Source organism: Pimephales promelas, chromosome 12, assembly GCF_988280905.1.
Source record: "Pimephales promelas chromosome 12, fPimPro1.hap1.1, whole genome shotgun sequence".
Taxonomy (NCBI): Eukaryota; Metazoa; Chordata; class Actinopteri; order Cypriniformes; family Leuciscidae; genus Pimephales; species Pimephales promelas.
This window is the reverse complement of record NC_142780.1, coordinates 17,807,157-17,832,787: the sequence shown is the minus strand read 5'-3', so window position 1 is coordinate 17,832,787 and position 25,631 is coordinate 17,807,157. Positions and strand designations below refer to the sequence as shown.

The window sequence follows — 25,631 nt, the reverse complement described above, 5'->3', positions numbered from 1 at the left end:
AAGTTTTCTCACTTTTTTAAGTCAACTGATCACTTTTTACAGTTTTACTGTATATTTGATTAAATAAATGCAGCCTTGGTGAGCCATTGAACATTCAAAACAGCCTTACTTTACACAGCCTGTTACATAAACTCTGCTGTAAGTTGAGACCAGCATGTTTTCTGTTGCTTCAGCATTTGTCACCTACAGCCAGAGCAAGATAACGGCTGACAGCTTATCTGCAGAGGCATCTGACTACAGCATCTGGAGTTTGTAGGATTTGAACTTCTGACCAGTGGGATGCTGCATTTTTCCACTGGGCAACTGATTGCTTTGACTCAATTTCTCTATTTCATGTACTTGATACAATGAGACACAGTTTAAATACACAAAAGAGGTCATTACTAAACACAGTCTCATTGAGCGTTTGACTGTTTGTTACAAATTCAATCGACGGGGGGAAAAAAATCAAGATCATTTACCAAGAGTAATTCAAACCTTCACAAACCATTAAAGCCAGACATAAACACACTCCTCTTTTTCTCTCTTTCAGTACAGCAGCTGCCAATGGATTTCATTAGGCTGATTGCCACTTTGCAAAACGTGTCTGCTGAAAGAGGTCAGACAATTAGCACTACCAAAAGTCATTTTTCAAAGCAAAATGAGGCAACTAACATTGTAAAAAGGCCCTCCAGATTCATTAGTTAGAAAAGTGATTTATCGTGTCAAAGTGAATCGTGAAGAAATGATCAATGAATCAACTTTTATGATGGAAATTTTTCTAGGTTGCCAGTGTCGGACTCACATGACAGCATTCCAAGAATATAATTAATACATTGTCAGTACATTTGTTTATCCATTGTTCATGCTGATGTTTTATAAACAATGTTAGTCAAAATTGTAACAACAATCTGTTCTTGTTATTACTCTCCCTCTCAGGACTGCTAACAGCCTTGTACAGGGCAAATTAATTAATATTTCGGTGTGCCTATCTAGGCCAATGTAAACAACCATCTAATGAGGTAAAAGAAGAATAGTAACAATGATGCTTTCATTTTTACTATGATCGAACAGCTTTAGTCCATAGCTAACACATCAGAGGTGCAATAAAACAAATCCATTAAAGGCACACTATGGAGGAATTCCGTTTTTGTCAAACAGCGACCCCTAGAGTCGTTGTGGAGTGCTTGTATTCAATATTAGTGTCGTAAATACCACTCACGCAGGATGTCTCTGTCATAGACTGGTCTCTGTAGTCACAGCTAGATACCCATTTGAAGCCATTATATTAAGGTACAAATCTTGCATATAGTGTGCATTTTTTGCTTTAAATAAGAGATCTAGCGCTAAAATGTGTTTTTGAACTCAAACTGAGCGCTCGTGTCCGTTGCTATCAGTGTGTCTCTTGTGGCGGCGAGCGCGCAGTCTTCACTCTGCGACAATCTTGCCGACAATCTCTGCCTACGGTTTACCAATAACAACTTGACTGGGTCATTTGACCAATTGCCGCAGATTCGCGTCACTCAAAGGAAGTGTTTGGGAAAACGAATCGTCGAACGAATCATTTGGGAGTCGTTGACAAAAATCAGTTAAAAATAAATGCATATTTTAAGACAAATAAAGTGTTTTTTATCCTTGCATGCACTGTGTTTGGGAACTCCCAAAACAAAAATAGGAACATTTTAAATGCTACAGTATGATAGGGGCTCTTTAACTACAATTTACTGCTGAAGAAACCGCCATTTTGAATGTTTCCACATGATGTTGCAGTTTGCAGAAGTTGTAATTAGGAGCTTTATAAGGATGTGAGCATTTTTTTTTCAAGTCAGAATCTCTTATTTACAGTAATTCCAAAATGCAATGAATGTCATGCTTTGCTTTACCTTGGAAACTCCCCAGTTATTAGACACTTTCACCCGGTGAATGGCATCAGTACCTAAAAACATCAGTGATGCATCCACTCCACTAGGTATATATCAACCAGCACAAAACAAACAAAAAATGACTGCATTCATCCTTACAAATAGCCAGTCGTTGCTCTGGGAGGCCACATGTGGACATGAAGGACCCACAAAATGTCAGTACTCATTTTCTAACTGTGCAAGGCCAAAAAAAGTGATTTAAAAATCCCCCTGAAGGTGAAGAGCACATCTGTTCCATCACTAAGGGGCGAATGACATTTCACCCCATGTATATTTCATAATTTGCAAATGTGCATAGCTTATGCATGTGTAAACCTCATTTCCAGGCTCCCACTTTCTTTAAATCATTAACCATTCACACACGCTCTCACACATGACGATGAGCGCACCGACCTCGGTCTGAAAGGCGCAGTAGAGGGCGGTCAGAAAGTGAGGTCGCCCCGCGAGGCCCAGCACTCTTCTCTCAACCATGGCGCTCTCCGTGTCCTCATCCTGAAACAACACATCTTTCTTCAACACCTTCACCGCAAACAAGCGCTCGCTGCCCCTCTCCTCTGCCAACAAAACCTGCGGGATGACAAGGAAACCTCGCGTTAACATTTCTTCAACATCAATAATTAAGAGTTCATCATCATCTGCACACACTCCAACAGCAACTCAATTCGGCAAACACAAAATGACTGAAGATAACAGCAGTCAAAGTGAGTTTAACATGCATAAGGGAACATTACCTCAAATAAAATTAAAAAAAGGGAACATAATTCTTTCATTTGATTTACTCGTATGATCCTGTACTCTTCATGTCTTTTTTTCCCCTGCTTTGTGTCATTATTCTATCTCTGGGTCCCAGGCTTCTCCTCTGCGCTTTTCTTTAATCTCTTCCTTCGTTTCTATCCTTTCTTTAGCGCAGTTCTGCGCCCTGGAGGATGTGCTGTCTACTGTGTATAACCCTGGCCTCTTATATAACCAAATATCTTGTGAGCACACACACACACCCACACACACACACACACACACACCATCTACTCTAAAATTATTTGATATAAATGAGCACCACCACAAGGGCAAACAAACATTTCTCCACACACTCAAACAAACGAGTGTAAAAAGCACACACACACACACACACACACACACACACACACACACACACACACACACACACACACACACACACACACGTCATTCTTCCTCAGGGATCAAATAGCTCAGAGTCCTTCACTTGTATGCTCTTCTCTGAAACACGACAACAGAATTTAGATTCAGAGGAACAGTGCTTTGCCTGACCAAAACAAGGCATTGGCTCTGAAATATTCCAAAATCCTCTGGGCTGCTTGTGGACACACAACCCCACCAGGTCTTTCTTACATGTATCACAGATCGCACCTTAGCACTTAACGTGATTGGCCGAACGCAGAAATGACCATGTGCCTAAGTATCTCCAGGTTGTTTGAGGTGTATGAGGTGAAATCTCACTGGGCCTTACTGCTTCCTTGAGGAAGAGAGGCAGAGGCACAGCTGCAAATTTAAGATAGGGAAATCAGCCCCCTCCTCTTGCAGCTGGGACCAGAAAAGCTAGCGTTTCCCCTTCTGCCTGAATTAGCAGCAGCAGCAGCAGCTCAGAAACGAATGAGACAAGGGCCTAAATCAGTTCCAAGGACGCTGTACCCTTCGCACTCCTTATTGCATCTACAGGGAACATAGAAGTAGACGTGTTTGTTGATGGGTGAGGGTAGCCTGACTTTCGCCGTAAAAATCTGGTCCGATTCTGTCCTAAAACCACCTACTTAGATTAAAGCCCAAAGTATACTTCAGTTTTGACACAAATCCATATGTTTGTATTACATAATACTTCTATTACATGAAGAAAGGTGACCAACAGAACACTGTCAGAGAAAATGTCCAAAAAAGGCTCATTTAGAGGTACAGCATCTTGCCACAGTACCCATAAAAGGACAAGTTTTGTACCTTATCTACCCATAAAAGGTGCATTTTAGTACCTTATAGAATTATATACCCTACTACTAAGAACTTACAAGTATATAGACCATTTTGCAAGATGTAAACAACACTGGTCCAGAAGCACTTCCTGTTTCAGTTTTTTAACACTACATAAAAGCCGGGATAAAATACAACCAACAGAACATTTAAAACTGAATCAACATCTTTAAGATGTTTTTTTTACATGTGAAATAAAGAAAACACTTACAAACTGAAACAGGAAGTGTTTCTGGACCAGTGTTGTTTACATCTTGCAAAATGGTCTACACTGTAAAAAAATATTGATGGTTTAACTTAAAAAAAGTAAGTAACCTGGTTGCTTGATTGAACTGGAAACTGGAAAAAGTGGACAAAGTGAGTTAATACAATGAAGGAGAATGATTTAATCATCAGAAACTCAAAATAATAAGTTATCTCAACTAAATAAATTATTATAAAGTTGATTTGACAAAAGAAAATATGTTGTGATAACAAATCTTGAAAATATTTTTTTACAGTGTATAAGAAACAAAGATGTCCTTTTTAGGCCCTACCCTAGTAATAAGCTCTTGTACCCCTAAAGGTACAATTATTGCACATTTCTTTCTGAGAGAAGATCAATCTGAAAAGAATTTAAAAAAAAATACCTTGTAAACGTATTTTGTTTATACAGATGAACCAATAAATAAATCAAACTCTGTCATTACTCTTGAAATTTGCATAAAGCAACCCAAACAGACTGAAACTTGTTGATTACAGTCAGCGTTTGTCGTTTTGGTGTTCAACATGCCGCATCTACAGAGTTTGCTTGAAATGAATGAAATACATCTATTTTTTACACATCCAAAAAATGTGGTGTAGTGGTAGCATGCACTGTTCATTTTACATAACCACATCCTCGCATTTTCATTGTGACAACACTAATTTCAAGCACCTTGCCAAAACTCCCTTTGCCCAGAACCATGAGGAAGTTGAAATCGTGCAGTCTGATTTGGCCATTGCCCTTGTGCAGTACAGCGGGGGTCGGGCTTGAAGCGGGTGGGGTCACAGAAGGAATAGGTGTTATGTTAACATGAGGAGGAGGGATAGAGGGTTCGATAGCAGCCTCTGGTACCTTCAGAAAAGAGAAACACAGAATGAGAGAGAGAAAAATAATAGTTTTTATCAATATAGACATACACTGCCCTCCTGTGGATGTGTTGTGAAAATGAAAATTATGGTGCTCACTGAATAAGACTTGGAGATGGTGGTTAGACGACAACTAGAACACGTTTTACATCAACGTCGAGAGTAATGTTTGAGCATGTGGCTGTTTGACTCAAAAGGAACATTTGATTTTAGATGAATGTGTTTATTTGTTGATCTGTGATGGCCCCAGGCATCTGTTAGTGCTCTCTCTTCTGAATATCATGTTTATAAAAGGTTATTTTAAATACACTTATTACAGGAATAATCTTCCCCAGAGAAAACTGGAGTAAAGTGCTTTGCTCAAGGGCACAAAAATGATGCTTCCTGGATCGTCACTTCAAGGTTCGAGTCAACTTTTCAATTGTCATCCCAGAACTATAGTCCTTAAAGCCCATGGATACACTCCTTAGTGGCTGTAGTTGGTAATATTAGGGTGTAGTCATACTAAAAAAGGTAACATGAACACAAAAAGGTTCAATTTGTTAAAGTCAAATTATGTTGGAAGTAGCCACAATAACCCACAATAAAGGACAAGTTCGGTATTTTACACTTAAAGCCCTTTTTTAAGATCGTTTCTGATGAAATAGAACGGTTAAGAAAACTGGCCCGAGAATTTTCAGTTTTCACTCAAACACACACACACACATACACACACTATTGAGAGTACCTGCAGGTCTGGGTCGGGTACAGGGATGTTATAATACTCTCCCTCATCCTGGTTGAGAAGTTTGAACCAGCCGCTGACGGAACGTCTGAATATCTCAGTAACACCAAACGACAGAGCGCCCATGAAATCATTCCTTGAGGTCCGATCCCAGTCCCAGACCTCTACAGACAAACGCCTGTCCCACTGCCTCCCACGAACTGAACTACACTCAGACAGAAGGGAAAGAGAGAGATAGCCTTGCATCCACTCAGAAGCCTTAGCAACAGCATAGCAACACCTTGGCAATCACCCACAATACCCCATGGCAACGACTTCTGCATCGTACACGCATACAAACAAATGAAATAAACACTCACAAGGTGAAGCTCTCGTTCCAGATGGGGTTGAGTGTAGAACGGATAGTTTTGGTTTTCTGTTTGCTCTGGCTCTTTGGATCAGGGATGAGTTTGAGCTTCACATAAGGGTCCGACAGGCCGTTAGGGTCCATGGGTATCAGGTTATGTGCCTCATGAACTAAAGCAAAGAATTCATATTGAGAACTAAGCATGTGTTTATACAGTATTTGCATGAATTGTCGCAATAGAACAAAAAAACAATGTTGTTTTAACCAGTTAAACTCCACAATCCCGTATCCGGGATTCAAAATGACGTCAGTAATAATGTACTTCAAATTTAAAAATGTCTGTTAAGAGTTATGAGCTCATATTTGGTACCATTTGAAAGCTTAGAATGTCTACTTTCTTGAAATATGCATCACTTTGGCATTTGTTTTACACCAAGTAACTTATTTACAATATATTACATAGTTCACCCAACAACAGCCGCGTCATAATTCATGTGTGTAGTTGAGTGCGCATATTTCTCATATCGCTCAAATATGACGCACATGTACAAATCATGTATCAAATGAAAGCTCTCATTGCCAGTAAGAAGTTCCAATAAGTCTTTTTATTGAGGTATAATCACATATCTAATACAATTCGAATGAATCCTGAGGTAAACTATCAACATTTGTAAACATACAAGTGAGATTATTGAATATTTGCCCTGCTACTCGCACCAGACAGCACAGTTAGCTACAAATGCTACATCATCCTTTACCTTAGGTTATTCTCTGCAAAATAAGCCGTTTTTCAGTGTTTTCAGTGGTTGCATGCCCAAGTTATCCCTCGATATGTCTCGCGAGTGCAGCAACACCACAAAGCAATGTTATGATATTCAACAATCTAGGAAAATATGTAAACATTCGATCCGGATGCAGCATATCGCCGTGAAACTGGTGAAGCTAGGACCCAACGCTTTCCGGAAATGTGTCACAAGGTAAAATAGACCAATCGGGTGCTTTGTTATTGTAGCCTGACCGTGGAGAGAGGGGACGTGCGCAAATCAGACGCGCGTCTCACCAAACACCCGAGTGCGCACGGATATCTTTTTTAGCTGCTGAAACGGCTTCAGGAAAGGAAAAACAGCCACAGAAGAAAGTTTTTGTCGGCATGGAGGCTCTTTTAGAAGAGATAGACCGTTTCTCTGACACAGATCCTGAAAGCGACGCAAGATTTGACTCTGTGCGCGAAGCAGCTTGATGGAGTGGATCCTGACGTGGATAAGTAAGTAAATACTTCCAAGCTTATCAAATACAAACTGAAATGTTCTGTGATAGTGTTTATAGACTTACAAAAATGTTTTGTGAAGTTATTATTTGTATTATAATATGTATTGTTGTGGTGGTGCGTGCAATAGCAATGTGCGTTTTCCAATGCGCAAATGGCTGCGTTAGTGGTCCGTGTTTATCGTAACGAATAAACAATAAACGGACGCGAGAATTCAGATATTTACAAGTTTATTATTTTGTGTTACAGTGTAAGTTGGATGGATTCCGCCTAGTCATGCAGAGGCAACGCCATTCTTTGTCCCCAAACACACCTGGGCACCCAACCCCCACTGACAATGTTGTACTGTGCATGGTGTCAAGCAGGAATTGTTTTTTTTTATTTGTTTGTTTTTGTTTTTTGTTATTTCGTTAGTTTCGTTTTAAGATTATCAGGCAATTGTTTGCACTTTATTTTTCAAAACTCCTTTTATCCAGTTTTTATTTCTTTTTTGAATATTGCACTTTATATTCCTTTGCACATTTTCTATTCAAATTATTATAATGCAAAAGATGTTTGATTTATTTGCAAATAAAAGGTAAAATCTACTAATGGGTCTCATTTCTTTCTTTGAAACATGATTACAACTCCTTGATGGTAATATGCTTTGCAATGTCTTGATTTTGCACTTTTGACAGGTGGGGAACTTGGATACTTGAATGACAAAAAAAAGGTATTTTACCACCCTTCGGGTGCTTTAGAATAACTCTTCCTTACAATATGATAGAGACATAATTCTTTTTTCCAGTGTTTGCTGACATGTGCTGGAATCAACCAAAACTGTCTGCATGGTGCTAGAGCACACAGGGCCTGAGATATACACTTTCAAAAATGAATTTATAACCTAAAAATCAAAAAGCGTCTTTTTTGTTTTTGTTTATTATAACACAGACAACATACACTAAAATATTTACCACTTTCAACAGTGTTTTATGAAATGACAAAGGGTTTTCTGTAAAATGACACTGGAATTTTGCATTTATAGCATTGCATATGGGTATGGGGGGACTTTAGATCTGGGTAGGCGGAAATTACAACAAAAAAGGTAATATTCCTCCCTTCAGATACATTTGAATAAATATTAAAGAAAACATGATACAGACAAAATTCCTTTTACAGGTGTTTTCTGACATCTAGAGGAAACTGCCAAAACTGTTTGTGGCAATAGCCAACAATACATTGTATGGGTCGATTATCGAAATTATCGATTTTTCTATTAGGCAAAAAATAGGCGATTAATAAAGATCATATTCAATGAAGATATTTTGTACTACTGAAAAATGGATACATTTTTGTAAGTGAATGCAGCACAATCACGAACATAAATGGACTAATGTAAAGGGGATTTTCGCAATGTTTCGATTTTTTGCACACTAGGATGGCAGGTTTTCTTATTGTCCTATCCTAACAAACCATACATCAATTAAAAGCTTATTTATTCAGCTTTCAGATGATGTATAAATCTCAATTTTAAAAAAAATTGTCCCATGTGACTGGTTTTGTGGTCCAAGGTCACATAACCAAACGATCCTCCCAGTCAGTTCGGTTGTTCCCCGCTGGTTCGCCAGTACAGGGCACCGAAGTGGCTGTTGGACCAAAAGAGACTGGTCCCCTTAGTAGATTTTCTGGCAGGTACTGCCAAATGTATCTCGTTGGGTCCTGGTCACTATAAAAATAGTTTCAGAATTCAGTTGGGTTCTTCCGCCTAGATTTCTAGGGGTCCTCACTACGTAGTGGACCCCGAGCAGGCGCTGGTTATGGAGCAAGAAGTACAGACTCTTCTGCGAAAGGAGGGTATAGAAAGGATTCCTCCTCCCAATAGGGAGTCAGGGGTTTATAGCCGTTACTTCATTGTTCCAAAGAAGGATGGATGCTTACATTCAAACAGATTGTGTCACAAATTCAGTCCGAGGACTGGTTTGTCACGATAGATTGAAGGACGCGTCCTTCCATGTAGCCATCCCCCACACAGGAAGTCCCTGAGGTTTGCTTTCATGGGGCGAAGTGGACCAATATCGGGTTCTTCTCTTCGGCCTAGGTAAAACTAGGCCACTCACTCAGTTTCAGAGACTGGTGGGGCTCATGGCAGCTGCGTCCATAGTAATAACTTTTGGCCTCCTGTACATGAGACCCCTGCAGTGGTGGCTCAGGACCAAGGGGTTTTCTCTGAGGGGAAATCCATTTCGCATGATCAAGGTCACGTGGCGATGCCTACGTGCTTTAGTCATGTGGAACAAACCTTGGTTTCTCGCACACGGCCCAGCGCTGGGGGCTTCTTGTCTACGTGTAACTATCGACGGATGCTTCCCTCACAGGTTGAGGGGCAATCATGAGTGGTCGCTCGGCGAATGGTCTTTGGCAGGACCATCTACTTTCTTGTCACATAAATCGGCTAGAAATTATGGCGGTGTTTCGATCTCTCTCTCTTAAGCACTTCTTAAGAGGGGGTGGCGTATAAGTTCAGGGCAGCTCATAAGTTCAGGTCTCCAGAGCTTCCTCCACAAGGAAACTCTACACCTTGAAGTTGAAATCGTTCACATCCTGGTGCCGAGAGCAGCAGCTAGACCAGGGTTTCTCAAACTCGGACCTGGAGGGCCACTTTCCTGCAGAGTTTAGCTCCAACCCTGATCAAATACACCTACCTGTGAGTTTCTACTGATCCTGAAGACCTTGATTAGCTTGCTCAGGTGTGTTTGATCAGGGTTGGAGCTAAACTCTGCAGGACAGTGGCCCTCCAGGACCAGGTTTGAGAAACCCTGAGCTAGACCAATTTATCTGCCCTGGTGCTCTCCTGGTATTGAAACGTACTACAGACACCCTGTAGTACATTTCCTTCATGGCACTGTGAGGCATCTGGCCAAGATACTAGGAGTATGGCTGCCTCAAAGGCTATGACTTGGATCTAGGCTCCTTGCTTCTTAGTGTGCGCAATGACTTCACAGAGACCAGGCATTTGCTAATATGGCGTAGTGGGCACAGTGTTCCCACAGCGTGTCGACACAGCTCGAGTTCCCTTGAAAGGGAACGTCTCAGATTTCGACTGTAACCCTGGTTCCCTGAGAGGGAACGAGATGCTGCGTCGCCGTGCCATACTCCCTGCATGCCAGTGATCGACTTGCTTCGGCCTATCAGAAGCTAGCGCGGTCTGTTTTCAGGTGTGCTTTATAGTTTCCTGGTCAATGACGTCAACCGCCTATGACGTCTCGTCTCTCCATTGGACTGATTATAGACGTGCCTCCCGACGCAATCACGCAGGGGGCGTTCCCACAGCGTCTCTACACAGCATCTCGTTCCCTCTCAGGGAACCAGGGTTACAGACACGTTTTTTGCAAAAACAAATTTTATATTAACTAACGCCCACTGTCACAAATATGCGACAAACCGCTTGACTCAGTCAACCAGCCGAGATAACGTATGCATTCCCCCAATGCCGGTTAGTGCATATTCGCTACGGACCTAGGACCTTCGACAAGCACTTGTTTCTAGTGGGACAGCAAAGTGACGGACTTATTTCCTGTTTACGCATGAGGATTACTCTGGTCAGGAACATTTGCAACATTTGCAACATACCAAATTGACGATTAAGCCCGCTGTTGCAGATTTGCAACATACCAAAATTTCGATTTATTTGTTGTGCAAAAGTGAAATTGATAATCTCAACGTTATTTACCATCTACTTAAAGGCAAAAACACACATACAACTTTTTTTTACATACAGCCATATAAATTCAGGCGTTAAGGGGTTAATTAGATGGATTGTATCAACATCATGAAATTGTTGTATCAATTTTGTTGGAAACAGTCAAGAAAGTGAAGACCTCATACGTGGGATAGCACACAAATACAAATATGTTACATAAACTGTAATAACTTAATGTTAAGTAAGTTTACACAAAAAAAAGTCATGGGACAAAGTGTAGAGCATCAATGAACGAGCTTTTTGAGAAGCCTTATGGTTTTCAACAGTTTTAAAACTCACATGTGCCCGGTTCCACAGAAAAGGCTTAAGCTAGCATGTTTGAACTGTTTTAACTGAAAGATACTTGCACTGACATATCTTAAAATAAGAAAGGCAAGTTTACTTAAATGTCCTAATTCAACGAAGGCTTAATCCAAGCCCTGTCTGTGAAACCAGGCCATGAAGTTAAAGGTATGTTCACCTGTGACAAATAGGTCTTCCTTCTCTCCACGCACGGTGAGACGAATCCGTCCCCTTTTCTCAGTGTGGTCCTGTCCGCACAAGCTGGGGACACTGCTCTCACAGCGCTTGTGTACATTAATGTCACAACCTCTCTCACACAGACACACAAACAGACAAATAACACAAAAGACAGCAAGAAAGAGTGATGTACTAGTCTCCGGCCTGTCCAAAAACAATAATTATAAAGTCCAAATCTGATAATGTAATTGTTAACAGCCATTGTCATACGTTGTACATTATGAGACAACATGCTGAAACTGCAAGTGCTGTCAGCTGCAACAGCCTGCTTTATTATTCTCTAAAAGTCTATCATGTCATGCAAATTATATTATGGCATGTTTATTACATGGATTAAACCATAGTTAATTCAATCTGATATAGAGTATGAGGTATCTATTAAAAGCCTGAAAACGCCACTCTACAGACAGTACTACAATTACATATAATTACAGAAATTATGTTAATTTAATAACAGGGATCTTGATAATTATGTTATGCTAATCTTAGAATTGATACAGTTTAATCAGGATAAAAAATGTTGTAAAAATTAATCTATTTTGAACAAGAAATTACAATGGACTTAATTCATCAAAAGTTAGTATAATATTTACTGTAATTAGATTTTTTTTTAAAATAAATATTACAATTTACAATCATTTATATATCCTTGCATGGCTGGCAGAATTACGCTGTAAACCCTAAAATGTATATGCACAAAGAATTTAAGTAAATTAAATTTTACCCAATACCACAAAAACTTAGCAAATATAATATAATATAATATAATATAATATAATATAATATAATATAATATAATATAATATAATATAATATAATATAATATAATTCTCCTTTTTAATTAAAAACTATTTTAATATTGCCTAAATATTTTAAGCATCGTGGAGATTAGGCAGGGGACTTTTTCATTTATATTATATTATAACAATTATCATAAGCATGAGAAACAAATAAATATAGATATATAGATAGAGAGACTCACTGGAACATTTCATGCCTTGATGTATGAGGCCATAGAGCAGAGATCCACAGTGATCACAGAAGGTGGGACTAGAGTATGTCTGTACTTTAAACTTGTGCTTGCTTTTGAGATCCTGGAGAGAGGGACAGAGAAAAACATTGTCCTCATTTTATTATTTAATTGCTTAGTCCATTGGCAAAAGCACTTTGATGTGTTTTCATATTTAAAAAAGAGGGGCACCATGCACACCCAGTTCTCGGAAATGGTTGGCCATGAGAGAAAAAAAAAAGATATTTAAAAAGAGATTTAAATTATGTGTCTGATAAGAAGTCCACTCATACTGTGCGTTGCTCTATAAATAGGACAAGCTTTATGCACAAACAAACACAGATACTCTACTTTCCCTCTGGTTCTCTCTCTCTCTCTTTAAAGGTCCAGAGGAAAGGCTTCATTTTGAAGTGACTTTTTGGAGCCAATTAGCCAGGGCTATTTTGAGGATGAATGGTGGATGAATATGAGTTCTACTCAGCTGTGAAAACTGAATCCTCCTAAATGCCTAAACCCCCTCCACCTCACCCTCGTGTCCCTCTCTCTTCCTCATTCCCACTCTCTGCAAGCTGCTTACTCCTTTTCTTCATCCTCTGACACGTCTCTCCCTCTCTGTCAGTCGTAGATTAATCACACCTTTTTATGAAAGAAGGCCAGTATTACAGATACCAATACAGCTACTGATTTTACTAAGAAAATATTTTTTTTTCTCAATTTTACCCATTAATTATAGCCATTCAGAATTACAGTTTTGCTATCAATTTGAACTTTATCAGGCTTTTATAAAAATACAACAACTTTTATTTTAAGTGAATTTAAAATAATCTTCACACAAACCCATTATAATACATTTGGCATTTACCTGAGCCCTTTAATATATCAGGACTCAATTTTTTTTCTATTTGCTCAGTCAGAACAGTTCAGATTTAAAATATTTAACGCAATTAACGTTTTTTTTTTTTCGTCAAAAGCAATGAAAATGATTTTGACGGAAAAAAAATTACGTTAATTGCGTTAAATATTTTTAACAAATTAAACTAAAAATACAACTGTGTTAATTTTGACAGCACTTTTTACTGCAAAAAGAAATTAACTTTCTTTCAAAATTGAGCTGTTTCACTTTTGAAACAATCTTTGGAAGAGGCCCATCATGATGCCTTTGATGAAAAGTGCTGCCTACGTAGGTGGTAAACTAGCATTTGGAACAGAGGTAGTGTGTTACAACATAGGCCCTTCCTTGTTTTTCTCTTTCACACATATTCTCACACTCACTCTGTACTGTACGAGCGTGAGTAGCAGTGTAACACCATCATATCACCTCCCCTGCATGTTTTATCATACCGTAGCACGAATATGAGAGAGTAAGAGAGAAAGGAAATTGATATTCTTTTTCCTATAAAGCCTGCTCTTTTAAAGAAGTTATGCAAGCGAGAGCAATAAAAGGCTTGTCAGGAAAAGGAATAAAATATGTGTGTGATGGTGAGATCTACTTCTATATTGGCTTACTCAGCCAAAAAATAAATGGCTTGCCATGCAAAAATGAAGAGGAGAGAGACAGATGGGGTAAGGATGATACAGTAGAATAAAAGATGAACTGCGGTGATCATAGCAGAAAATCAAGCATGAGACGGAGAATTATACGATGATCAAGCAAAATAAATATGAAAAGTGATAGGACAAAAACAACAACAACAAAAATAATCCTAATGGTAAGAGGATCACATACACATCCTGTATAAGTTAACAGAGAAAGACACAGACGGAACATACACACCTCTGCTTTGGGAGTGGTGATGGCTCCAGGACAAGTAAAAGTTACAAACTCATGGCAGCGTTTGTGCACCACAAAACTGCAGACTAAAAGAAATGGATTTCACAGTTTAACAAGTAAAATGGTAGAAAATTTGTTAATATTCCCCATGTTAGGGGCTATAGAAGATCATTAATAAATTAATTAATTATTGTATGATGAGTACACTTAATAGATTTAATAAACAATTTTTCATAATTTAATCAAAAACATTAAATGAGATAATTCATGATACTGTTCAAAGTTTGGGGTCCGTAAGATATTTTAAAATGTTTGCTGCTTGTTACCAAATTATTGATCAAAAATACAGTGTATTATTACAATTTAAAATAACGCTTTTATATTTTATTACATTTTAAAATGTAATTTATTCCTTTGATGGCAGAGCTGGATTTTCAACAGTCTCCAGGAATCCAGTCTTCAATGTCGCATGATCCTTAAAGGGAAATAGGCTCATTTTACCACTCCCCAGACTTAAACAGTTGAGTTTTACTGTTTTCGAATCCATTCAGCCGATTTTTGATATTTAGAATCAGTAACCAGACAGTTTCTGGTTTCATTGACTTCCATATAGTAGGAAAAAGTATATACTATGGAAGTCAATGAGACCATAAACTGTCTGTTTTACTGATATTCTTCTAAATATCAGAAAATTGTCTGAATACATTCAAAAACGGTAAAACCCAACTGTTTATCTCTGGGGGAGTTGTAAAATGAATTTCCAAAAAAGTGGAGTATTCCTTTAATATTAGTGCTATTCATTTTTGAATCAAAAATGTTGCTGAAAATTATATATATATATATATATATATATATATATATATATATATATATACACACACACACACACACACACTGTAGAACAAGTGGAGAGAACAAGTATTTGATACACAGCTGATTTTGCAAGTTTTCCCACTTAAAAAGCATGTAGAAGTCTGTAATTTTTATCATCGGTACTCTTCAACATTAAGTGGCGGAATCTAAAACAAAAATCCAGAAAATCACATGATTTTTAAGCAATTAATTTGCATTTTATTGCATGACATAAGCATGTGATACATCAGAAAAGCAGACCTTAATATTTTGCACATAAACCTTTGTTTGCAATTACAGAGATCATACTTTCCTGTAGTTCTTGACCAGGTTTGCACACACTGCCACAGGGATTTTGGCCCACTCCACCATACGGACCTTCTCCCGATTCCTCAGGTTTTAGGGCTGTTGCTGGGCAATATGGACTCTCCACGTCTGGAGACTGGCAAGGCCACTCCAGGACCTTGAGGTGCTTTTTAACGGAGCCACTCCTTATTTTCCCTGGCTGTGTGATCTCATGACACATGGCCCCATTCATCCTCCCCTCAATACAGTGCAGTCGTCCTGTCCCCTTTGCAGAAAAGCATCCCCAAACAAAGACGTTTCCACCTCCATGCTTCATGGTTGGTATGGTGTTCTTGTGGTTGTACTCATCCTCCTTTTTCCTCCAAACACGGCGAGTGGAGTTTAGACCAAAAAGCTCAATTTTTGTCTCATCAGACCACATGACCTTCTCCCATTGCTCCTCTGGATCATCCATATTGGCAAACTTCAGATGGGCCTGGACATGCGCTGGCTTTGGGTGCACTGCAGGATTTTAATCCTTGATGGCATAGTGTGTTACTACTGGTTTTCTTTGAGACTATGGTCCCAGCTCTCTTCAGGTCATTGGCCAGGTCCTGCCATGTAGTTCTGGGCTGATCCCTCACCTTTTCCTCATGATCATTGATGCACCACGAGGTGAGATCTTGCATGGAGCCCCAGACCGAGGGAGATTGACTGACATCTTGAACTTCTTCCATTTTCTAATGATTGCGCCAACTGCTGTTGTCTTCTCACCAAGCGTCTGGCCTATTGTCCTGTCGCCCATCCCAGTCTTGTGCAGGTCTACAATTTTATCCCTGATGCCCTTACCCAGCTCTCTGGTCTTGGCCATTGCGGAGAGGTTGGAGTCTGTTTGATTGAGTGTGTGGACAGGTGTCTTTTACACAGGTAATGGGTTCAAACAGGTGCAGTTAATACAGGTATGAGTAGAGAGCAGGAGGGCCTCTTAAAGAGATACTAACAGGTCTGTGAGAGCTGAAATTATTACTGGTTGGTAGGTGATCAAATACTTAAAATGCAAATGAATTGATTTTCTGGATTTTTGTTTTAGATTCCGTCACTCACAGTTGAAGAGTACCTACACTGTTAGACCTTACCAGGTTTTTTACAGTAAAATACTGGCAACACTGTTGCCAGTAATTTACTGTAAAAATGCACTAAAACTCAAGTTAACTAAAAAATACAACTTATTAGTTTTAGTGCATTTTTACAGTAAATTACTGGCAACAGTGTTGCCAGTATTTTACTGTAAAAAACCTGGTAAGGTCTAACAGTGTACCTGCAAAATCGGCAGTGTATCAAATACTTTTTCTTACCACTGTAGCCTATATATCTTTTTTTTTTTTTTAAGAATCCAAACACAAAACTTTTGAATGCCATGATGCAGAAAAAATATACTGTTAAAGTGAGATTAAATGGAGGGAGTTCATCATTTAGCTACAGGTCATTGCTACATTGCTTTGCTCAGACTTTGCTGTCTCAGCTTACTCACTGTCAAATATGAGTTGCTTCAGCAAACAACTTTTCAATCTTCACATGGACCCCATAGACATTGAGGGGGACATGGAATAGGCCTACAATTTTACGTTAAGTCCCCTTCAGTATGGAATATTTGGTCACACCCTTGGACCTGCGATGCTCATTCACAGCAATGTATGGTATCAAGTAATGCAATTAATTCAGAAATAGGCTAGGTGACTTTGATGATAGGAAGCCCCAGATAGAATCAGTTATTTAGCATTTTCCGCACTAATTTTGTTTTTGGTTGAGTACAGGCGTGGAATGAATTTAAATTCTTACCTTGACACTGGAATCCTTGCTTTCCAATTCCCCTGTAAAACATAAACAACAACTCACATAATGCTGTCAAATTATATTGTATGTTAATGCATTGATTTGTGAGAAAGAGCAGATCTTACAGAGCTGAAGCGTGTGTGTGTGTGTGTCTCCGAACAGAGGGCAAACAGAAGACATAAGCTGCTAAGGCCGTGACAGATAAGGTAATTTCAAGAAATCCTCATCCGACGGGCAATTTAAGTGCTCTTCAGTTCACCATAATAACAGGTTGCTCTGCTCATGATATCTTGCAAAACACAACTTAGCATAAATCCCTAAAGTACTAAAATAAGATACTTTGACACCCAACACTTTGGGCATGATATGCTCTCAAAATGCATCTGAGAGTATCTACGACTCTTTAAGAGCGTCCTTCAGACCAGTCGACAGGGTTTGAGAGATGTGAGCCATCAACATGTACTCAGAAATATAGGATGAGACAAGACAAGGGCAGAGAGACAGAGAGAGGGAAAAGCGAACCAAGTTAATAGGATTCAAAAGTAATTTATGTACTGTATAGGGTTTGTTTAGTACATTCAGTTGCAGTAGTCACCTCAATGTCAAAATAAATAAATAAATATATAAATAAAATGACCCAAATTCACCCTTCACTCAAAAACACTTCACTTCACCCTTCACTTAAAAACATAATAACCAGGTACAATTTTATTTGTTTCATTCTTATAATTTTAACTAATTGATAATTGCTTGTTCTTTAGCTAGCCATATTTTAACCATGTTTATTATTTATAACTGAATACATTTGATTGTTTTAAGAAATTACAGATTTATGCTGATTCCCAAGCAATTTGAACAAACAGGTGCAAAAAGTTAGTAATAAACTACTGTATGCTAATATTTTCTTTTTTTAGTGCAGAAATAAACCCGCTTTTTATGTATGACTGTCAAATATCCATTTTTAGTTTATGTTAAAACTGTGTAATCCATTTTTGAGCAAATAAAACAAAAATACTATAATAATAATATAAACAATTTAAATACAATAATTTAAAAAAATCCTCCTGTAATAATACATTTTCTTTACATGTTGCAATTGCATGTAATGCTTGTAATGGTAAAAAATCTGACTTCTTATTTTAAATTCACTGACTTTCTCCCTGTAAATGTGTTGATGGTATCATACCGTTGGCATACAGTATATATTGCAGAATAGACTTGCAGTACTTTAAGTCAAGGAAAATTAAAAAAAAGCTATATATATATACAAAAGGTATTTCCCTAGTCTCCCCAACTATACTATTCTTTGGAAATTCTGTACTCCAACAGATGTAACAATAAAATTTCAATGAACTGAAATAGAAGGACAGACAGAGAAACAGATGCATCTATCAGAAGCTATTTGAGTTTTACTAACGAACATGAGGCACAGAATATGAGTGTGTAATGCATGGGCCATATGGCCGACCACAGTTCCATGTGGGTTCTGTGAAGCTGGTGGTTAAATGGCAGCTCAAACAGAGAGGACTGCATAATTTAAGAAGCCCCTCAGGGGATGAGTTTTATGAGGCATAGAGGAATCTGTGAACAAGCACGGTCATGTAACACACGTGTGGGACAGTGTTCTTCTGCCCTCTATTGTGTGTGTCATCGAAAGCATACTGAAAAATTAACCAAGTTCCTTTGTCTTGTTTTCCAGGGGAGAAAAAAATTAGAAATATTGATGGGTAAATTAACTAATTACACAACTAACACCAGCATACACTATGTTGAATTAGGTTTGTTTTTCTTACCATTATGGTTTCAAGCATAAACCTTATTACATATATACTTAAAATGTGCAATTCATGCATAGTCAAACATTTAAAAGTACATACATTACTGTTCAAAAGTTTGGAGTCAGTAAGATTTGTTTTAAAGAAATTAATACTTTTATGCGTTGAAAGCTTTGATGCATTGAATTTAAAGTGACAGTTAAGACGTTTACATTGTAAAAAAAAAAAAAAAAAAAAAGGTTAAAATTTTGAACTTTCTAATCAAAGAATGCTGAAATTATATTAAAGTTTCCACAAAAATATTAAGCAGCACAATTGTGTAATTTTAGCATGGGAAAACCCAGACAACTTCCGGCAAATTTAGATTTGCTCTGAAAGTTAGTTTGGCAAAAAACTCATTCGAACCCATTTCCAGTCCGCAAGAAATCGAGGCACCAATCAGAAACATTGGGGCGGGCTTTACGCGATGACGACAGCGCTGGGATTTTAAAGCAGATTTTGTAGCCTACATTACAAATATGGACGCCGCCGTCAAACATCACTCACTCGAATCAGCTATCGCGTCTGTTTTTAAGCGATTTTAACGTTTCCTTTTTGTTAAAAACCAAGCAAAGAACAACACTCGGAGATGTTTCTCCGCCGGCCGCCGCTCTGCAAACGTCATCTCCTTCATCGCTCTGATTGGTTTTAGGTCCACCCGCGACGTCCGTTGGGTGACGCCCCTCTGGAAATGATTTGTCTATGATGCTTTAGCAGACCATATCTCAGTTCAACTTCGAATGGTCTGGTTTTAACCATGCAGGCTAAATACATTAAATACATTAAATACAACATATTAAAACAGAAAACACAGTTTTCTTCACATTTCGACACAGCTAACTGTATTCGAATGGCATGTAAGAGCTAATAGAGGCTTCATATCAACAATTATAAACTATAAAGTCAGAAGCCATCACAGCACTGAGAGTGAGTTATGATATAAATCAGTATATGGACATTACGTTTTAGGATGAAATCAATACATAAATGCAGTGCCGTGTAAAGGTTCAGTAGAGTTACTGAAGTGGCCAGCAGTGTTAAAGGTGTGTAGTACCAGATGAAGTCAGTGCAGTGGCTGCAGAAAGTGGGCTGCTTGAAGAATCGGGCAGTGAACTGGTGGTCCTTCACTTCAACGATCCTCTTGTGTTTGAGAGCTCCCTTCCTTTGGAAGACTGGCAGCCTGGGGGGAGGAGATAGAGGAGAGGGGAGCGGAGAGGAGGATGGAGATGGGGAGGACAGGGCCAGGGGAGACAGAGATGGAGATGGAGAGACCGGGGTAGACATGCTACCAGTTGGGCAGAGAAAGACACAGAGAACAAGACTGGGATAGGGATGGATGGTTTAGGCAACCAAGGGGTGAAAGAACAACAAGAGGAGAATAAATAAGAAGAAAAACGACTGGTAGAACACAGATCAAGCATAAGCGGTAACATGGAACGTAGAGGAATGAATTCAATAGTATGTGATGGCAGTTCGGTTTGTGATGTTGAGGAAATGAAAGAAAGAGATTCCCAGGAGAAGGAAAGGGAGGGTGAGAAACGGAGTAAAATAGAGGTTAATACACACTCCAAGAGAAACTTCCACTGGGACTTCAAAACGCATAGCGATTAGTGTACCTTCTGCCCTACTTCACACACACACACACACACACACACAACCTCACGCACACACCCCTCCCACATGATACTTCATTATATTCAAATGTATAAAATATGTACTGTTTTATATCATTGTAAAGTTTAAATTGTCATTTAAATTCAAATACACACACACACACACACACACAACAAAACAAAAACGGACTTTTTTAGCCGATTTTAGGTCAAAAATGTAGTGCATTAGGATCGATCACATTATTAAAACAGAATAAAGGAAGGAAAGCAGAAATAGATGATGACACAGGATCAAATCAAATAGGAAACGACACTGAACAAATGATCGTCACATTAATTAAAGAGGAGATCTACAGAGTGGGAGAATGAAGAAAGGAAACAAAGAATTTAGCACATCCACCAATGACGAAGTGACAAAGAATACATTTATGAAAGAAAGAAAGAAAGAAAGAAAGAAAGAAAGAAAGAAAGAAAGAAAGAAAGAAAGAAAGAAAGAAAGAAAGAAAGAAAGAAAGAAAGAAAGAAAGAAAGAAAGAAAGAAAGAAAACACAACAGGTACCTACATTACAGTATTGGTTTCTCCTCTTCCTCCCACTTCTTCTTGAGACTCTTGCTATTCTATGCAATCAATCCTTGGCTCATAAAAAGAACAAAGGAAAAAAGAGACAACCTCATCAAACAGAAGGTCTACAAGAGAGGAAAATATTTAAACCCCAAAAACAAAATTAAGAATGAAGGGAAGGATGAAACAAAAGCTTTCCAGGAAAGATAGAAGGAGGAGTGAATGGTCGTATATTCCTTTATCCAATAGAGAGAATAGAGGGGGTGAGGAAGAGGCGATTTTCACTTTCCAAGATTGAATCTGTTTTTACCAACAGAAAGAGGGGATGAAGTGAGAGAGAGAGAGAGAGAGAGAGAGAGAGAGAGAGAGAGAGAGAGAGAGAGAGAGACAGAGAGAGAGAGAGAGAGAGAGAGATAGGCAGCAATTCATTTTTGAAATCTGGGTTAACCCTCTCTAGAGGGTAAAAAAGAGACAGATGATGGGAGGGTGAGGAAAGAGGACATAGAGAGAGAAGGAGAGGGAGACGTTGGCCACCAGCTCGCTCATCCTCAGACAACCAGTAGCTCCAGTACATGGAAAGCAAAGAAATCTGATCAGTGATCAATAGTCCGCTTCAGTCTGTAAAGCTGCCAGTCTCGCTCTATAAAAGAGTTTGGACAGATGGGAGTCTTGGCAGTCGTCATGTTCATCCATAAGGCCTTCACAACTGTGCAGTGAACCGCTGACTATGAGACAGGGTTAAGTATTCCTGAAAAGAGGAACATATATATATATATATATATATATATATTCAGCCAGGATGCATTTAATTGATCAAATTGATCAGTTAGCCTATATATCAGTTAAAAAAAAAAATTATAACTATTCAAAGAAATCTGAAAGTATCACTGTTTCCACAAAAATACTATGGAAACTGAAGAATCATGTGACAAAAAACTATTAATGATACCATTATCATGACCATTTCACAATATTACTGTTTTACTGTGTTTTTGATCAAATAAATGCAGAGTTGGTGAGCCAAAACATTAAAAATTGTATTAAAAACAGTAAAACATTCAAATATTACCAAGCTTAAACTTGAGTGTATAAAAATAAAATAAAACAAAAATAAACAAAAAAAGTAAAGAAAAATAAAATAAATAATAAAATAATAAAGTTGATCAGAATTATGTAAAAAAAAACATACACTCATTGCCTGAATGCAAACAAATTTGCACAAATAATGTATATAAAACAATATAAGTGAGAAAATTAAAATATAAAATAAAAATAATTAACATAAAAATGCTGACCCTCTCTAGATAAAATAAAAAATTGCACACTAAAAAAAAAAAAAAAAAAAAAAAAAAAACACTAGAACAACACATCAATAACACAATAACATGTCTTATCTCGCATAGAGCAAAAGTGAGTCAAAAGTGCCCCCGGTGCCCCTGAAAACAAATAGGTGCACGAGGCTCCTGCACACAGGTGGCTTTCTGTAGCATTCACTGCATCTGAAACCAGGTCACAGAGTGTGTGTGTGAGTGTGAGAAAGGGGGGAGGCAGACAAGATGGCCGGCAGACACTGACATTAAAAGAGGGAAGAAGACCAGAGGGAAGGGTGACAGTGAGGGGTCCGGCCACTGTGCTGTTATATTGGTACGAGGGCACAAGAAACGTTGTTAGGACGTAACACTAACCCACTAACTTCAAGAGAACAGGAGTGGGACAGAGTCCAAGAGGTGATGTGAAGAGAAGACAGGAGGAGTGGAAGAGGGAGGGGAACGGGAGAGTGAGTAAAAGGTTGAAGGTCTAATTATGTAAAATGTAGGTTATTAGTCTCCTGATGGGGACACTATGAGGAAATTAATTAACAATTATAATTAGCAAGATTGTTAGAGAGCAAAACGGTGTCATTGGACAGGTATGTGTATGGAGATTTAGAGGTGTGTGTGTGTGTGTTGCTGTCATTGAGAGTGAGGGTGTGTAGGTCAGCGTGGTTTATATCTTAATTTCAGATAGAGGCACATGCTGGAGCAATGATTTCAGAGCTTCAGTGTCTCATGCCTGCAGTGATTTATCAATGCCAGCTTCATGTCTGTTATGCTGTAATGGAATCATAATGCAGAATATATAGCCAGCTATATTATTGTATAACCTAATTCTTACATTTAAAGGGAAAGTTCACCTTAAAATGAAAATTCAGTCAGCACTACATTAAAATAGTTTCAAGCTTAAAAAAAAAAATTTAAAAAAAGGATTGGTGCGTTTTATGAACAAACATGGTTTCGAGTTCGATTTTGTCAATGAATAAGTTGGATCCAGTTCACAAAAGCAGTCAGAATGATTGATTCACAAATCACACTGATCCAGCTCTCGAGTTCAACTCACTGACTCAATTTGTGTTTCACTGCAGTAACAGTTCACTGGAGGAGACTGTCAGCGAATAACACAGCATTTTACACACACAATGCTGTACTGAATAGTACACAAGTCGTATATATGCATGGACCACTTTAATGATATTTCTCTGGTGCTTTGGCACCCTTTGTGAAATTTGATATCCTTAAATAATATGATAATGGGTAACAGTTAACAGTCTCAAGCAGCACAGTTTTTGAACTGCTAAATTGAAGTGAGACCTTGACACAATCAAGTTACAATGGCCCGCTCCCGCTCTTACGTTGAGAATAAGGTGAATAGAAGAAAAATTATTTGGAAAGACAAGAGAGTGAGTGAATGAAGACAGAATTACATTTCTGGGTGAACTATCCCTTTAATAATAGAAGATGCATTGCAACACTGGACTTCTGTATGGTGTAATACGAAATAAAAATGAAGTTATGTGCTAAAAAGAAGAATAAATGGACAAATAGTGAACAAATGATTCATGCAGACAGAATTAAAATGTGATGGAAAAGAGGACAAAATCATTTTCAGCTTCAAACACGTAAAGAGCATATCTGATGATGTACAGTGGGCTTTCAGTATCATGTTACAAACATGCCCATGAGGCAGATTGCAGAAATGCATCATGTTTAGCCTTTTCACACCTGTCATTTTTTAAAGGGGAGCGTTTTATCATCACAGCTTAAAAATAAACCCACCTAAACAATGCTGCTAATGAAGAATGAAACAAAACTTCTCATCTCAAAAGGGACATATACGGTACACAGCAAGAGATAATGCATTTTTTGCATTTACCACCAAATAGTTTTAAGCGAGGCCTGAGTTAGGGGCTTTTCACACAGAACAAGTTCCTTTTGAGGTTACATACATACAGTGTAACCGGTTCCCTTTCGAAGGAACTCAACGCTGCTTAATGGCGTTGATGCTATGGGAATGTTCCCATGGTGTTAATGCTATGACGCAGCGTTGAGTTCCCCCGAAAGGGAACCGGTTATATAAGCAAGATGTTTTTAAAAATGCTAGATGTGGGGAAGTGAACAATGAAAGAAAGAACATTGTTCATAAAGAACAATGTAAAGTGCGCTTTAAATAGATTTTGCACTAATTTAGTTTGTCCACAAGGTGTCAACACTGAAACAGGTGGTCTCACAGTCTGAAAAGAAACTGAAATGGAACAAGAGTAAAAACAAACAAAACAGTCACCCGTTTTGAAGAGTGCTTGTGTGAGGGAATTAAAAGATACCAGATACTCTATTTTAAATGAGTACAAAGGGTCACTGTGATTTTACCAAGTAAGACATGGTCCTGGATCAATTTTGTTGATCCTGGATCAATATTCCTGTCCCAAAGTGTAGTCCTTACCCCCACCCTAACCTATCCCTACCCATTAATTTTCCCTAAAATCAGAGGGTAATAGCACTGATGTTTAAGTACTTCACCCTGGTTCTAAGCCTAAACTTGACATAAACTGTAAACTTGTCCCACAAATCTGATTGGTTGATTGGAAATTTGATCCAGGTTCAACAAAGATGTTGATCCAGGAACATGTGGCACTTGATGAAAACACGTTCACCGCCAAGCGCCTGTGTTTGCACATGCTGTCTAATGAGAGTTAAAACAAAGTAGCTTTATTTTTATTTTAGCATAATTTAATGGGGTTGACACTCCTGAACCAACCTCCCTGTCTCTCTCTCTTGAAACCAACACGGAAGTGAATTAAACTGCAATTCATCTACTCGCCGTTTGAGGCAGGCTGCAAAAGAGAGTCAAATCTGTAACTTTACAGCAGAAAAAAACATGTTTACAGCCTGGAGCAAAAAGGTTTTTTGATCTTTATAGTTTATTTTGCCCTTCATGACCAGTGTTGGGAGTAACGCATTACAAAAGTAATACA

The 25,631-nt window shown here is 38.4% G+C and overlaps 1 protein-coding gene and 1 long non-coding RNA gene across 3 annotated transcripts in view; one reads left to right on the top strand and one right to left on the bottom strand.

Annotated features, from left to right (window-relative positions):
• prkcg (protein kinase C, gamma) overlaps window positions 1-21,846 on the bottom strand; it is a 29,770-nt gene extending 7,924 nt beyond the window's left edge. The window contains exons 1-10 of one of the 2 annotated variants that reach the window (XM_039680063.2): window positions 21,345-21,846; window positions 20,223-20,566; window positions 17,361-17,392; window positions 14,388-14,470; window positions 12,587-12,698; window positions 11,546-11,674; window positions 6,093-6,249; window positions 5,737-5,938; window positions 4,816-4,995; window positions 2,295-2,468 (exon numbers count right to left, since the gene is read on the bottom strand). In XM_039680063.2, coding sequence (XP_039535997.2) covers window positions 2,295-2,468; window positions 4,816-4,995; window positions 5,737-5,938; window positions 6,093-6,249; window positions 11,546-11,674; window positions 12,587-12,698; window positions 14,388-14,470; window positions 17,361-17,392; window positions 20,223-20,452 — 1,299 coding nt within the window. In that variant the 5' untranslated portion in view covers window positions 20,453-20,566; window positions 21,345-21,846. The remainder of the gene's footprint in view (window positions 1-2,294; window positions 2,469-4,815; window positions 4,996-5,736; window positions 5,939-6,092; window positions 6,250-11,545; window positions 11,675-12,586; window positions 12,699-14,387; window positions 14,471-17,360; window positions 17,393-20,222; window positions 20,567-21,344) is intronic. The other variant, XM_039680064.2, reaches the window with a different exon arrangement.
• Window positions 6,343-7,933, top strand: LOC148976992 (uncharacterized). The gene is made up of 2 exons (XR_016145711.1): window positions 6,343-7,343; window positions 7,596-7,933. It is a non-coding gene; the product is annotated as an uncharacterized LOC148976992 (long non-coding RNA).
• Window positions 21,847-25,631: the final 3,785 nt, after the last annotated feature.